Source organism: Mustelus asterias, unplaced genomic scaffold (genome assembly GCF_964213995.1).
Source record: "Mustelus asterias unplaced genomic scaffold, sMusAst1.hap1.1 HAP1_SCAFFOLD_853, whole genome shotgun sequence".
Taxonomy (NCBI): Eukaryota; Metazoa; Chordata; class Chondrichthyes; order Carcharhiniformes; family Triakidae; genus Mustelus; species Mustelus asterias.
The window spans coordinates 29514-45765 of record NW_027590799.1 but is presented as its reverse complement, the minus strand read 5'-3'; the positions used below and the strand labels follow the sequence as shown (position 1 = coordinate 45765).

Sequence of the window (16252 nt, the reverse complement as noted above, 5' to 3'; positions counted from 1 at the left end):
TTTCCTCCCACAGTCCAAAGATGTGCAGATGAGGTGGATTGGCCATGGTAAATTTCTCCTTAGTGTCCAAGGTGTGCAGGTTAGACGGATAGGCCATACTAAATTGCCCTTTGGTGACCAAAGATCTGCAGGTTCGGTGAATTGGCCATGGTAGTTGCACGGGGTTATGGGGGTGGGCGGTGGGCCTGGGTAGGATGTTCTTTCGGAGAGCTGGCGTAGATTCGATGAGCTGAAGGGCCTCCTTCTGCACTGCAGGGAATTCAGTGGTTCTAAGGAATTGTGAGTAAGCTCTGTTGAGTGAATTCCTGACGCTCGGAAACTGTTTTAAAGCAGCCAATTTCTTTCTTTCATTTCTTACCTTGCCGTTGTCACATAGCATCCCTATAGTGACGAAGAAGGCCAATCGGCCCATTGAGCCTGTACTGACAACAATCCTAACCCCGCCCTATCCTCCTAACTCCACGTATTTATCCTAGCTATCCCCCTGACACTAAGGAGCAATTTAGCATGGCCCATCGACCTAATCCACCCATCTTTGGTCTGTGGGAGGAAACCGGAGCACCTGGAGGAAACCCACGCAGACACGGGGAGAACGTGCAGACTCCGCACAGACAGTGACCTGGGCTGATGTCAGACCTGGGGTGTGATCTTGTAGGGAAACCCATGCTCGCCAAAATGAAATTTACTGAGTGCCCCCTGCTTGTTGCACCGTACATTTGAAGGCTTTGAGCCTTTTTTGTTGCTGGGTCCTTCGACTCTGCTGCCGGTTGGATACTTTTCATGGGCCACCGTGTGCTGTACTGGAGCCCTTAGCGCACAGAACAGTTGATATTTCTGTCTGCCTCTCAGCCTCCTCTTCTCACATGGAGTTCTTTGGCAGTTTTTGTTTTCAAGTCAGACATGTAAAGTTTTTGGCAGTTTATTTTTGGAGGTTTTGAAGTCCTTTGCTGCTGCCACCATCTTACAAGATCCAACCTCTGAGACCTTGCTATATGTGGATTGGGACTGGTTAAGGAACAATTGCAGAGACATTGATGTGTTTGAACAATAATTGGTTTATTGAAAGAACAGATTTACAAGATGGGATGTGACAAAGTTTAAACAATGAGCTGTCTCCTGCTTGACTCTAAGTCATGTGACTCCTAGATCATCATGTGGGCCGCACTGTTCTCCAATCTCACATATTAACTCGTGGAGAAAATGCTGGCACATCTCAGCAGGTCTGGCAGCATCTGTAAGGAGAGAAAAGAGCTGATGTTTTGAGTCCAGATGACCCTTTGTCATTAACCCTTTCAACACTGAATGGCCAAATACTTACACTGAAGAGCCAGTTCGACATGTCAGTGCTAGCCCCTTAACCAGAGCACACATCTTCAATTACTTTGAATGTGAGAGCAGAGGTTGATTGGCCAAGTTTGCATTTTAATGAGATGATGTCGCAAGGTTGCAGGAGGTCAATCAGAGTTCGAGAGGCAGCAAATGGAAGGTAACCAAAAAAACCAAACCTGGTTGGAATTGAAATGCGGAAGGAAGAAAAAGAGGAAGGTCAAATATCTGTGACTCGTTTAAGTTGATGAAAAGGTGACTGAGAGAAAGGGCTTCGTCGGTGCTTCTCCCTCAGTACTGACCCTCTGTCAATGCAGCCCTCCCTCAATACCAAACCTCCGACAGTGCGGCGCTCCCTCAATACCAAACCTCCACCAGTGTGGCGCTCCCTCAGTACTGATCCTCTGGCAGTGCTTCGCTCCCTCAGCACTGACCCTCCCACAGCACGGCGCCCCCTCGGCACTGACCCTCCAACAGCGCGGCGCCCCCTCAGCACTAACCCTCCGACAGTGCGGTGCCCCCTCAGCTCTGACCCTCCGACAGTGCGGCGCCCCCTCAGCTCTGACCCTCCGACAGTGCGGCGCCCCCTCAGCTCTGACCCTCTGACAGCGCAGTGTCCCCTCAGCACTGACCCTCCGCCAGTGCGGTGCTCCCTGAGCACTGACACTCCGCCAGTGCGGTGCCCCCTCGGCACTGACCCTCCGCCAGCGCGGCACCCCCTCGGCACTGACCCTCCGACAGCGCGGCGCCCCCTCGGCACTGACCCTCCGACAGCGCAGCGCCCCCTCAGCACTGACCCTCCGACAGCGTGGCGCCCCCTCAGCACTGACCCTATGACGGCGCGGCGCCCCCTCGGCACTGACCCTCCAACAGCGCGGCGCCCCCTCAGCACTGACCCTCCAACAGCGTGGCGCCCCCTCAGCACTGATCCTCTGATGGCGCGGCGCCCCCTCGGCACTGACCCTCTGACAGCGCGGCGCCCCCTCGGCTCTGACAGCGCGGCGCCCCCTCGGCACTGACCCTCTGACAGCGCGGCGCCCCCTCGGCTCTGACAGCGCGGCGCCCCCTCGGCACTGACCCTCTGACAGCGCGGCGCCCCATTCTGCTCTGTTGTTGACTATAAGTTTGAGGCCTACTATTGGCTTTTGTCTTTGTGGGAAACTAACCAGAGCTTCATGAAAATTCAGGAAAAGGCAGTTGTCTGAGCTGTGGCTTACATCTGGCAGGAATCCAGCTGCATTGATTGGTGAATGTGAAGGGCAGGTCTGTGTGCCTGCAATGGGCAGCAGTGTGAGGGGCAGCTTTGCTGTGTTAGGTGCAGGCTGGGAGAACGGGACATTTGGTGGGTGAGGGAGGCTGTTGCGGTCCTGGTAGCTCCAGTGTTGACAACCTCATGGCTCATTTACTGTCTTCAACATCCGGAGTCACTGGTTTGTAGCACCTCAGGGAACTGTAGAACAGGCAAGAAAAACAGGAAATGCCTCTCCGGAACTCTGGATCAGGTGATGATGAAAGGGTCACGAGACCAATGGAGGTTCCCGGAGAGAAATGAATGAAATATAAGCTGTAACGGAGATAAACAATGCGCAAAGCACCTCAATATCTGGAATGTGCCCTTTCCAGGGGTTCGGCCGTGGTTCATGTGCTGAGAGATTGTCTTACTCGGGGGAAACCGGTGCATATCAGTTCAAATCCCCAGACAGTGCTTCGTGAATGTGCTATTATTTATATCAAGAAAAGCAATGTCGAATAGGCAGTAGCCAGTTTATGCACAGCAAGATCCCGGAGAGGACAGTCAAGGGGCTTTATGTTATGGTCTCAATTTGATAAAACGTGATACCCGGCGGTGCGGCCCTCCCTCAGCGCTGACCCGCCGGCGGCACGGGGCTCCCTCTGTTTCACTTTCCAACACTGTGGCTCCCTCAGTGCTGATCCTATGACACTACGGCATTCCTGCAGTATTGCAGAAAAGATTTGAAGAAAGGGAGCAAGAGATTCAGAGGGTGTGAGAGGCAGTGATGAGGAGAGGGAGATTTTGAAGAGTAGAGGGAAACGGAGAGAGGTAGACAGAGAGGGGTCCGAGGGAGGGAAGGGCAGAGGGAGAGGGGGTGGGTGGGAGGGGCCGAAGGAGAGAGGGAGAGCTGGAGATGCAGAGGAAGAGAGGGAATGTCAAAGTGATTAGAGACACGGAGTGAATGCTCTCTGCCAGCCAGGAGGCCCTGACAGGGGATTCCGTGGGCATTTAGCCAAAAGCTGTTGAGTGTTCCTGGGCCACAGCCAACACATCCAAGCAACAAGTGCCAGGCCCTGTAACAGCTCTGCACTTCCTCCGCGCGCCCCCCCCCCCCCTCAGTCCCACCTCCGCCCCATCCTCCTGCCCCCCCCCGATCCCTCCCCCACCCCGCATCCACCCCCCATCTGTCACTGCCCCCCTCCATCTCCCCCCACCTCTCTCTCTCTCTCTCAGTTCTCTGCTCTGGGCCTGCCTGCCCTGCTCTGGGGCCTGCCTGCCCGTCTGCCCCCGCTCTCTCTGCCCACCCGCCCATCCCCCCTCCCTCTGCCCACCCGCCCTCCTCTCCCCCCCCACTCCCCCTTACCTGTGGGGCGGCACAGTGGTTAGCACTGCTGCCTCACAGCGCCAGGGACCCGGGTTCAATTCCTGGCTTGGGTCACTGTCTGTGTGGAGTCTGCACGTTCTCCCCGTGTCTGCATGGGTTTCCTCCGGGTGCTCCGGTTTCCTCCCAGAGTCTGAAAGATGTGCTGGTTAGGTGCATTGACCCAAACAGGTGCCAGAGTGTGGTGACTAGGGGATTTTCACAGTGACTTCATTGCAGTGTTAATATAAGCTGACTTGTGACTAATAAATCAACTGTAACTTTTGCTTTACTTTCTGTTAAAGAAGTAGTCATATTGCTGACTGTGTGGCTATTACCGTGGATGACTGTACTCGATCTGTGCCTTTCCCAGCTGCTATGTTTACCTCACTCTCTATTTCAGTGCAATGAGTTGCTTGGCACACATCCAGTACCCAGTGGAGTTGGGACTGGGATATTAATGGGCTATTTGTTTCGGGCTGTGTAGGAAGGCTGGGACTGCTGTGTGTGTGCCAACTCCACTCCCCAACCAAAGCTGGCAACCTCAAGAGAGACACAGTGCGAGCACCATGCTTCCAGGAGAGAGAGCTACTCTTTCTCCCTGTTCCCAATTCATTCTTTATCTTGCTCTCTCACTTTCTGAACTCCCTCTCTCTGTCTTTCTCTATCAATCTTTTTGCCTCTCCCTCTCTACCCGCGGCATGGTGTCACAGTGCCAGGGACCCAGGTTCGATTCCTGGCTTGGGTAACTGTCTGCATGGAGTCTGCATGTTCTCCCCGTGTCTGTGTGGGCTGCCTGTGGGTGCTCCGGTTTCCTCCCACAGTCCGGAAGACGTACTGGTTCGGTGCATTGGCCATGCAACATTCCCCCTCAGTGTAACCGAACAGGTGCCGGAGTGTGGTGACTAGGGGATTTTCGCAGTAACTTCATTGCAGTGTTAATGTAAGCCTATTTGTGACACTAATAAATAAACATAAACTTAAACTTGCTTTCTCTCTGATCTTCTCTCCCTTCCTCTCTGACGGTTCTCTCCCTCTCTCTTGCGTGTTTCTGTATGTGCGCATGTGTTTGTGTTTTGAGTTCTTTGAGTACATAACCAGCAGGGTGGATAGTGAGGAGCCTATGGATGTGGTATATCTAGACTTCCAGAAGGCCTTTGACAAGGTGCCGCATTATAGACTGATCCAGAAGGTGAGATCACAGGGGATTGGAGGTAGAGTATTAGATTGTATTGAGGACTGGTTGACTGACAGAAAACAGAGGATTTGGGATAAATGGGTCCTTCTCTGGCTGGTGAAATGTAACTAGCGAGGTGCCGCGAGGGTCAGTCCTCAGGCCTCAACTATTTAAAATCTATATAAATGATCTGTAAGCAGGGACAGCGTGTAACATAGTAAAATTTGCGGATGATACTAAAATAGGTGGGAAAGCAGGCAGTGAAGAGGATGTAAAGATTCTACAAATGGATATAGATAGGCTAGGAAAATGGGCTAAAATTTGGCAGGTGGAGTTTAAGTGTGAGGTTATCCATTTTGGCGGAAAAAATAGAAAGCAAATTATTACTAAATGGAAAGCAGATTAAAAATGAGTCCAGGCAGAGGGATCTGGGTGTCTCAGTTCATGAATCACAGAAAGTCGGTATGCAGAAGCAGCATTTAATAAAAAAGGCAAATAGAATATTGGCATTTATTACAAAAGGACTGGAGTATAAAAGTAGAGAAATGTTGTTGCAATTGTACAGGGTGTTGGTGAGACCACATCTGGAGCATTGTGCCCAATTTTGGTGTCCTTATCTGAGGAAGGATAAGACCATAAGACCATAAGACATAGGAGCGGAAGTAAGGCCATTCGGCCCATCGAGTCCACTCCACCATTCAATCATGGTTGATTTCAACTCCATTTACCCGCTCTCTCCCCATAGCCCTTAATTCCTCGAGAAATCAAGACATTGGAGGCAGTTCAGAGGAGGTTCACCAGATTGAGTCTGGGGATGAAGGGGTTGACGCATGAGGAGAGATTAAACAGTTTGGGCTTCTACTCAGTGGAGTTTAGAAGGATGAGAGGGGATCTGATTGAGGTATATAAAATTTTAAAAGGGATGGATAAGGTAAATGTATACCAAATGTTTCGTCTTACGGGGCAATTTAGAACAAGAGGTCACAGGTATAGGTTGAGAGGCGGTAGACTTATAACTGAGATGAGGAGGAACTACTTCTCGTAAAGACTGTTGAACTTGTGGAAATCGCTGCCCCACAGCACAGTGGAGTCTGAATCATTGAATGGTTTCAAGCAGGAGACAGATATATTTCTAATAAAGAAAAGGGAAAGAGGGATATGGGGAACAGGTGGGGAGATGACTTGAGACCAGTGAGAGATCAGCCATGATCTGACTGAATGGTGGTGCAAGCTCAAAGGGCTGAATTTGCCAATTCTGCTCCTAATTCTTTTTGTGTGTGTGAGATTTTGGGTGTGTGTGATTTTGGGTGTGAGTGTGTGTGACTTTGGGTGCGAGTGTGTGTGACTTTGGGTGCGAGTGTGTGTGACTTTGGGTGCGAGTGTGTGTGACTTTGGGTGCGAGTGTGTGTGACTTTGGGTGCGAGTGTGTGTGACTTTGGGTGCGAGTGTGTGTGACTTTGGGTGCGAGTGTGTGTGACTTTGGGTGCGAGTGTGTGTGACTTTGGGTGCGAGTGTGTGTGACTTTGGGTGCGAGTGTGTGTGACTTTGGGTGCGAGTGTGTGTGACTTTGGGTGCGAGTGTGTGTGACTTTGGGTGCGAGTGTGTGTGACTTTGGGTGCGAGTGTGTGTGACTTTGGGTGCGAGTGTGTGTGACTTTGGGTGCGAGTGTGTGTGACTTTGGGTGCGAGTGTGTGTGACTTTGGGTGCGAGTGTGTGTGACTTTGGGTGCGAGTGTGTGTGACTTTGGGTGCGAGTGTGTGTGACTTTGGGTGCGAGTGTGTGTGACTTTGGGTGCGAGTGTGTGTGACTTTGGGTGCGAGTGTGTGTGACTTTGGGTGCGAGTGTGTGTGACTTTGGGTGCGAGTGTGTGTGACTTTGGGTGCGAGTGTGTGTGACTTTGGGTGCGAGTGTGTGTGACTTTGGGTGCGAGTGTGTGTGACTTTGGGTGCGAGTGTGTGTGACTTTGGGTGCGAGACTGCTCCCCGGGATTCAGGGAGCTCTCTCTCTCTCTCTCTGTGACTAGTGCAGGAACTAGTTGCTGTGAGGTGGTGTACTTTGTGATCTCTCAGCAGTAAGCACTCATGCTGCCCTCTAACCCAGCTCGGTGCACCAGGATACTGCTGACTTCTGGGGTTGGGCTTTGCGGTAACCTGAGGAAACCAGATAGAAATCAGTACTCAGGCGACCGTACCCTCAGTGTGAAACACCCAGAGCAGCATGAAGCTGAGAGGCAGGATAGATCTCTGTTCAACTCCCTATCTCACTCTCTCTTCCCTCCCACTCCCCAACTAACACTGACCTTCCCCTTCACTCACATCTGCTCTCTTCCCACTCTCATTCAATCCACCCGATCGCTCTCCCACAGTCTCCGTGCACTGTCAGAGGATCAGTACTGAGGGAGCGTTGCACTGTGGGAGGGTCAGTGCTGAGGGAGCGCCGCACTGTGGGAGGGTCAGTGCTGAGGGAGCGCCGCACTGTGGGAGGGTCAGTGCTGAGGGAGCGCCGCATTGTGGGAGGGTCAGTGCTGAGGGAGCGCCGCACTGTGGGAGGGTCAGTGCTGAGGGAGCGCCACACTGTGGGAGGGTCAGTGCTGAGGGAGCGCCGCACTGTGGGAGGGTCAGTGCTGAGGGAGCGCCGCACGGTGGGAGGGTCAGTGCTGAGGGAGCGTCGCGCTGAGGGAGTGCCACACTGTGGGAGGGGCAGTGCTGAGGGAGCGCCGCACTGTGGGAGGGTCAGTGCTGAGGGAGCGTTGCAAAGTGGGAGGGTCAGTGCTGAGGGAGCGCCGCACTGTGGGAGGGTCAGTGCTGAGGGAGCGTTGCAAAGTGGGAGGGTCAGTGCTGAGGGAGCGCCGCACTGTGGGAGGGTCAGTGCTGAGGGAGCGCCGCACTGTGGGAGGGTCAGTGCTGAGGGAGCGCCGCACTGTGGGAGGGTGAATGCCGAGGGAGCGCCACACTGTGGGAGGGTCAGTGCTGAGGGAGCGCCGCACTGTGGGAGGGTCAGTGCTGAGGGAGCGCCACACTGTGGGAGGGTCGGTGCTGAGGGAGCGCCGCACTGTGGGAGGGTCAGTGCCGAGGGAGCACCGCACGGTGGGAGGGTCAGTGGTGAGGGAACGTCGCGCTGAGGGAGTGCCACACTGTGGGAGGGTCAGTGCTGAGGGAGCACCGCACTGTGGGAGGGTCAGTGCTGAGGGAGCGCCGCACTGTGGGGGGGTCAGTGCTGAGGGAACGCCGCACTGTGGGAGGGTCAGTGCTGAGGGAGTGCCGCACTGTGGGAGGGTCAGTGCTGAGGGAGCGCCGCACTGTGGGAGGGTCAGTGCTGAGGGAGTGCCGCACTGTGGGAGGGTCAGTGCTGAGGGAGCGCCGCACTGTGGGAGGGTCAGTGCTGAGGGAGTGCCGCACTGTGGGAGGGTCAGTGCTGAGGGAGCGCTGCACTGTGGGAGGGTCAGTGCTGAGGGAATGCCGCACTGTGGGAGGGTCAGTGCTGAGGGAATGCCGCACTGTGGGAGGGTCAGTGCTGAGGGAGCGCCGCACTGTGGGAGGGTCAGTGCTGAGGGAGCGCCACAGCCCGCTTGATTACTACCCCTGCCACAAATATTCAATCTTCCATCACCAACAAATAGTAGCAGCCGTGTGTGCTATTTACAAGGTGCACTGCAGGAACTCACCATGGTTCCTTGAGCAGCATCTTCCAAATTCATGACCATCTAGAAGGACAGGAGCAGCACATACCTGGGAACACCATCACCTGTAGGTTTCCCTCCAAGTAACTCACTATTCTAACTTGGAAATATATTACCATTCCTTCACTGTCGCGGAGTCAAAATCCTGGAATTCCCTTCCTAACAGCAGTGTGGTATATCTACACCTAGGAGTTTAGAAGTGAGGAGTGACCTTGTTCAAACGTATAAGACCCTGAGGGGGCTTGACAGGGTAGATGATGAGATGTTTTCATGAGTGGGAGCATCTCGAACAAAGGGAAATAGCTGCAAGATAAAGGTCCGATTGTTTAAAACTGAGGTGAGTAGAAATGCCTTCTTGCAGAGGGTGGTGAATTTCTGGAATTCTCTGCCCCAAAGGGTAGTGGAGGCTGGATCATTAGCAGTATTTAAAGTGGAGGTGGATAAATATTAGGTATGATGTGGAAATGCCGGTGTTGGACTGGGGTGGGCACAGTAAGGAGCCTCACAATACTAGGTCAAAGTCCAACAGGCAGCTTTCAAGACACGCGACAACGCAGAATTGCTGAGCCAAGTTCCGCACGCGTAAGGACGACCTCAACCGGGACCTTGGGTTCATGTCACACTACTTGTAACCCCACCATACTGCCTGGGTTTGCAAAATCTTACTAACTATCCTGGCTTGAGACGGTTCACACCTCTTTAACCTGTGATTATCCCTCTCGTCACGTGCACTGTTCGTACCTGTAAAGACTTGGTGACCTATAAAGACTCTCATTCCAACAAAGGGTCAAGAGCTTCAAGCTTTTATGTGTCCAGATCACCAACAACCTGTCCTGGTCCCCCCATGCCGACACTATAGTTAAGAAAGCCCACCAACACCACTACTTTCTCAGAAGACTAAGGAAGTTTGGCATGTCAGCTACAACTCTCTCCAACTTTTACAGATGCCCCGTAGAAAGCATTCTTTCTGGTTGTATCACAGCTTGGTATGGCTCCTGCTCTGCCCAAGACTGCAAGGAACTACAAAAGGTCGTGAATGTAGCCCAGTCCATCACGCAAACCAGCCCCCCCCATCCATTGACTCTGTCTACACTTCCCGCTGCCTCGGCAAAGCAGCCGGCATAATTAAGGACCCCACACACCCTGGACATTCTCTCTTCCATCGGGAAAAACATACAAAAGTCTGAGGTCACGTCCCAACCGACTCAAGAAGAGCTTCTTCGCTGCTGCTGTCAGACTTTTGAATGGACTTACCTTACATTAAGTTGATCTTTCTCTACACCCTAGCTATGACTGTAACACTACATTCTGCACTCTCTCGTTTCCTCCTCTATGAATGGTATGTTTTGTCTGTATAGCGTGCAAGAAACAATACTTTTCACTGTATGTTAATACATGTGACAATAATAAATTGACTCAAATCATTCTTCACATTCTAATCATAATTATCTTGTAATTGTGTCTTTGCCTATATATGCCGTGTTTGTGAACTAACCTCCACCCACCTGATGAAAGAGCAGTGCTCTGAAAGCTCGTGATTGTCAATAAACCTGTTGGACTTTAACCTGGTATTGTGAGACTTCTTAACTGTTTGATAGATCAAGGAATAGAGGGCAATGGGGAAAGGGCACAGCAAAGGAGTTGAGACTTGCATAGATCAGCCATGATTGCATTGAATGATGAGGCAGGCTTGAAGAGCCTGGTGGCCTACTCCTGCTTCTATTTCCAGTGTTCTCGTGTTCAAGAAGGCAGCTCACCACCATCTTCTCAATGGGCAATAAATGCTGGCCTAGCCAGTGACACCCACATCCTGTAAAGGAATTTTTGAAAATTGAGGATGGGTTGTTGTGTTCCCTCTAGTCTTCTCGGGCACCCTTGCCTCCCTCCACTTGGGGAAGTGGCCAGTCGTGGGATCTTACTATGTACAAACCTTTTGCCACGTTTTCCAAAGTACCTGCATTTGTCTAGTCCCCACTCCCATTTGCATGGATCACCCCCCCACCCCTCCCGCCCTGCCTGTGGGAGCGTTACTTGAAATGGGACTGGGGTTTCTCCCCACCTCCTCTACTCTCAGCCTCTGCACTTTCTCAGGCTGGGGCCAGCATCCCGCTCCCTGACCACTCTGTGACTCTGCGTCCTGGAGCTTTGGCTGGGAGAGATTATTAAGCTCCGCTGTGATGCCGCCTGTGACCAAATAGCTCTCTGCCAGGCTGGTCAGTGGTGGCCCGAGGTTGGGATTGGGGCGGAACAAGGGTGCAAAGTAATGATCTCTCTCTCTCATTCTCTTCCTTTCCCCGCAGGTGCTCAGTCTGGTTGTCTTCATCTGTTTCTGCGCCTCCGTTCAGGGAGGTTACTCGGTTGCCCCAATCATTGAATTAATCTTCAGCATCATCTTCTTCATCATCTTCATGAATCGGTTCGACCAATCACTGCCCTTCATCCACTGGCCTTGGACGGTAGGTTGGGTGTTTCTGTCTGTCTCTGCAACAGTGAGAGGCTGTCTGTATGTGTCATTTTGTGTGTGAGTGTCTGAGTTTGTATGCGCCCGTGTGTGTCACTGCCTGCGTACGTGTGTGTTAGCCAGTGTGTGTTAGTGGCCGTGATTTTTCCCCCAAAAATTACTAAGTGTCCTAAGGGTGAGAAAACCGGAGTGATCCGTGCCGGCCTGTCCAGTGAGGTCCAGACCACAATCGTCCCATGGCATCATGTTTTGAGAGTGGTGAGTTGCGCGCTGGTTCTGGGAGGGACAGTGCCGAAACACGCTTGTGGATCTGGCTTCAGAGCGCGCAGGCATTGTTTTGCAAGGGTGTCCCGATCCCTCAGTGCACTGGAATACCCCCTGCCTCCTTCCACAGACATTGGGACCCCACCCTTATCAGCATCTACACCCTCCTCAACACGATCGCTGGCATCGGGGCATTCCCAATGGGTCCCCCTGCATGTACCCTGACATGCACTAGGAGTGCCAGGTGGGCACTGCCAGATGAGCACTACCCAGCCAATGGCCTCTGAGCCCCCTCAGCATGGCAATCACACCTGTTCTCCGCTAGTGGAGATCAGTATGATTCTTGCCGGGTTCGCACCGTGCCCGAGGGTCGGAAAATCACGGGAACTCGGAGAATCCAGCGTTGATTGGGCTAAGCACATTTAAATGCTGAGATAAAAGCAAAATACTGCGGATGCAGAAATCTGAAACAAAAACAGAAAATGCTGGAAAATCTCAGCAGGTCTCACAGCATCTGTGGAGAGAGAATAGAATCAACGTTTCCACGCACTCGCGCACACGCTGTGCTTGGAGCAGTTTGCACCAATCTCAGAAGACAGCATGCGGGCCTAAAAACAGGCTCTGCGCCTGGCGCCAAACAGTGCAATCATCCAACCCTTTCCACAGGCACAAACCTAGTAGCATTCAAAACAAAGTAGCATTTAAATATCTGACAGCATCTGTGGGGAGAAAATAGAGCCAATGTTTCGAGTCTAGATGACCCTTCGCCACACTACCAGAGGGACGTGGATGCTTTGGGGAGGGTACAGAAGAGGTTTACCAGGATGTTGCCTGGTCTGGAGGGTATTAGCTATGAGGAGAGGTTGGATAAACTCGGTTTGTTCTCACTGGAACGACGGAGGTTGAGGGGTGGCCTGATAGAGGTCTACAAGATTATGAGTGGCATGGACAGAGTGGATAGTCAGATGCTGTTTCCTAGGGTAGAAAAGTCAAATACTTGGGGACATCGGTTTAAGGTGCGTGGGGAAAAATTTAGAGGAGATGTGCGAGGTAAGTCTTTTTTACACAGAGGGTGGTGAATGTCTGGAACGCGCTGCCTGGGGAAGTGGTGGGAGCAGGTACGATAGCGGCACTTAAGGGGCAATAAGATGAATACTTGAATAGGATGGGAATGGAAGGATATGGACTCTGTCAGTGCATACGGTTTTAGGTTAGGCAGGCATCATGATCAGCACAGCGTTGGAGGGCCGAAGGGTCTGTTCCTGTGCTGTACTGTTCTTTGTTCTAGATGACGCTTTGTCAGAGCTAAGTGCAAAGATTTATACTATTGGGGGAGGGTAGGCGGTGTGGAGTTGGACAAAGGGAATGTAAATGAGGATACAGAAGGCTGAGAAGGTGCTATAAGAGTATCCATTAAGTGATCAGAATGCGAGAATGGCAGAACAGGGGTACAGATTGTTAAAGAACTGCCTGAGGAATGTGGAGGGTGTGGAAAAGAGGAGCGCTGGAATGGAGAAGTGGAAAGATAGAAGTGAAAAAGAAGGATGATAAAATGGATGAACGAAATTAAATGAAATGGAATAAAATAAATGGAAATGGGGTGGAGGGGAGTTCATCCTCTGAAATTGTTGAACTAAATGTTCAGTCCGGAAGGCTGTAAAGTTCCCAATTGGAAGATGAGGTGCTGATCATCCAGTTTGCGTTGGGGTTCACTGGAATATTGCAAAAGGCCAAGGACGGACATGTGGACAGGAGAGCAGGGTGATGTATGGAAGTGGCAAGCGGCGGGAAGGTTTGGGTCCTGCTTGCAGGCGGACCAAAGATGTTCTGCAAAGCAGTGACCCAGTCAACGTTTAGTCTCTCTGATGTAAAGTAGACTGCACTGGGAGCAGCAAATGCAATAGACCAGATTGAAGGAGGTGCATGTGAAGCGCTACTTCACCTGAAAGAGGTTTTTAGGACCTGGGACAGGAAGGAGGTAAAGGGACAAGTGTTGTACCTTCTACGATTGTGTGGGAAGGGGGTGAGGTGTTGAGTGATGGGGGAGTGGACCAGGGTGCCCAGGAGAGAATGGTCACTGCGGAATGCTGACGGGGTGGGAGGAAAGATGTGTTGGGTAGTGGCATCATGTTGGAGTTGGCAGAAATGGCGGAGGATAATCCTTTGAATGCGGGGGCTGGTGGGGTGAAAAGTGAGGACAATGGGGACCTGCTCCTGGTTCTGGGAGGGAGGGGAGTGGGTGGGAGCAATGGCCCGGGGGATGGGTTGGACGTGGCTGAGAGCCCTGCCAGTCACAGTGGGTGGAAAACCACGATTGAGGAAGAAGGAAGATATATCGGCGGTGCTATTTTGGAAAGTGGCATCATCAGAACAGATGCAGTGGAGAAGAAGGAACTGAGAGAATGGGATGGAGTCCTTACAGGATGTGGGGTGTGAAGACTGCAGTCAAGGTAGTTGTGGGAGTCAGTGGGCTTGTAATGGATAATGGTGGATGGTTTATCACCAGAAATGGAGACAGAGAGGTCAAGGAACGGAAGTGTTGGAGATGAAGGTGAAGGCGATGGAGGGGTAGAAACTGGAAGCGAAATTGATAAATTTTTCCAGGTCCAGACGAGAGCATGAAGTGGTACCAAAATAGTCATCGGTGTACTGATAAAGGAGTTGTGGGAGGGGGCTAGAATAGGACTGGAACAGGGAATGCGCCACACAACCCATGAAGAGACGAGCACAACTGGGGCCCATGAGGGGATGCCCACGGTCGCACCTTTTATTTAGAGGAAGTGAGACGAGTTAAAGGAGAAATTGTTGAGTGAGAGAACCAGTTCAGCCAGACGGAGGAGAGTGGTGGTGGTGGATGGGGATTGTTCAGCCCTCTGTTCGAGGAAGAGCTTTGAGGCCGTCCTGGTGGGAAAAGGACGCGTAAAGGGATTGGACATCCATGGTAAAGAAGAGGTGGTTTGGGCCGGGGAACTGGAAGTTGTTAATATGGTGTAGGGCATCGGAGGAATCGCGGATGTAGGTGGGAGGGGAACGGACAAGAGGAGAGAAAATGGAATCAAGATAGGAGCAAATTAGTTTGGTGGGGCAGGAACTGGCTGACACGATGGGCTGACCGGGGCAGTCCTGTTTGTGGATTTTTGGGAAGGAGATAGAAGCGGGCTGTCCGGGGTTGGGAGACTATTTGGTTGGAGGTGGAGAGGGAAGGTCTCTGGAGAAGGTTATTGACAGACCACTCCTCCATCACACCCAACACCACACCCTCTGCCCACGGCACCTTCCCATGCAATCGTAGAAGGTGTAACACCTGCCCCTTTCCCTCCTCGCTGCTCACCGTTCCAGGTCCTAAACACCCCTTTCAGGTGAAGCAACACTTCATGTGCACCTCTTTCAATCTGGTTTATTGCATTTGCTGCTCCCAATGCGGTCTATTCTACATTGGAGGGACCAAACACAGGCTGGGTGACCGCTTTGCTGAACACCTTCGGTCCATCTGCAAGCAGAACCCAGAATGTCCTGTCGCTTGCCACTTCCACACACCACCCTGCTCTCCTGTCTAGATGTCCGTCCTTGGCCTTTTGCAATGTTTAGCGAACCCCAACGCAAACTGGATGAGCAGCACCTCACCTTCCTATTGGGCATTTTACAGCTGAATGAACATTGAGTTCAACAACTTCAGAGGATGAACTCTCTCCTCCACCTTCACCCCATTTCCATTTATTTCATCCCATTTCATTTCATCTCATTCATTCATTTTATCATCCTTCTCTCTCATTTCTCTTTTTCCACTTCTCCATTCCAGCTCTTCTTCTTTCCACCCCCTCCCCCCACCACCCCCCTACCCCTTTCAGTGCAACTGCCACATTCTTCAGGCTGTCCTTTAACAATCTTTGATTTGATTTGATTTATTATTGTCACATGTATTAGCACACAGTGAAAAGTATTGTTTCTTGCGCACTATACAGACAGAGCATACCGTTCATAGAGAAGGAAAGGAGAGTGCAGAATGTAGTGTTACAGTCGTAGCTAGGGTGTAGAGAAAGATCAACTTAATGCGAGGTAGGTCCATTCAAAAGTCTGATGGCAGCAGGGAAGAAGCTGTTCTTGAGTCGGTTGGTACGTGTCCTCAGACTGTTGTATCTTTTTCCCAATGGAAGAAGGTGGAAGAGAGAATTTTGATTTGATTTATTATTGTCACATGTATCAACATACAGTGAAAAGTATTGTTTCTTGCGCACTATACAGACAAAACATACCGTTCATAGAGAAGGAAACGAGAGAGTGCAGAATATAGCATTACAGTCATAGCTAGGGTGCAGAGAAAGATCAACTTAATGCAAGGAAAGTCCATTCAAAAGTCTGACATGTCCGGGGTGTGTGGAGTCCTTTATGCTGGCTGCTTTTCTGAGGCAGCAGGAAGTGTGGACAGTGTCAATGGACGGGAAGCTGGTTTGCGTGATGGACTGGGCTTCGTTCACGACCTTTTGTAGTTTCTTGCAGTCTCGGGCAGAGCAGGAGCCATACCAAGCTGTGATACACCTGGAAGGAATGCTTTCTATGGTGCATCTGTAAACATTGGTGAGATTCGTCGTGGACATACCAAATATCCTTAGTCTTCTGAGAAAGTAGAGGTGTTGGTGGGCTTTCTTAACTATAGTGTCAGCATGGGGGGGACCAGGTTGTTGGTGATCTGGACACATTAAAAACTTAAAGCTGTCGACCATTTCTACTTCATTCCCATTGATGTAGACAGG

At 51.6% G+C, this 16252-nt stretch overlaps 1 protein-coding gene and 1 long non-coding RNA gene across 2 annotated transcripts in view; one reads left to right on the top strand and one right to left on the bottom strand.

Moving 5' to 3' along the window:
• The window catches only part of LOC144487533 (proteolipid protein 2-like), a 50212-nt gene that overhangs the window by 20512 nt on the left and 13448 nt on the right, over positions 1-16252 (top strand). Inside the window, exon 2 of the mRNA XM_078205619.1 lies at positions 11077-11232. Within this exon, the coding sequence (XP_078061745.1) occupies positions 11077-11232 (156 nt within the window). The remainder of the gene's footprint in view (positions 1-11076; positions 11233-16252) is intronic.
• LOC144487534 (uncharacterized) lies at positions 1037-4282 on the bottom strand. The gene is made up of 3 exons (XR_013496424.1): positions 3924-4282; positions 1319-1505; positions 1037-1232 (listed from the first exon to the last, which is right to left on the bottom strand). It is a non-coding gene; the product is annotated as an uncharacterized LOC144487534 (long non-coding RNA).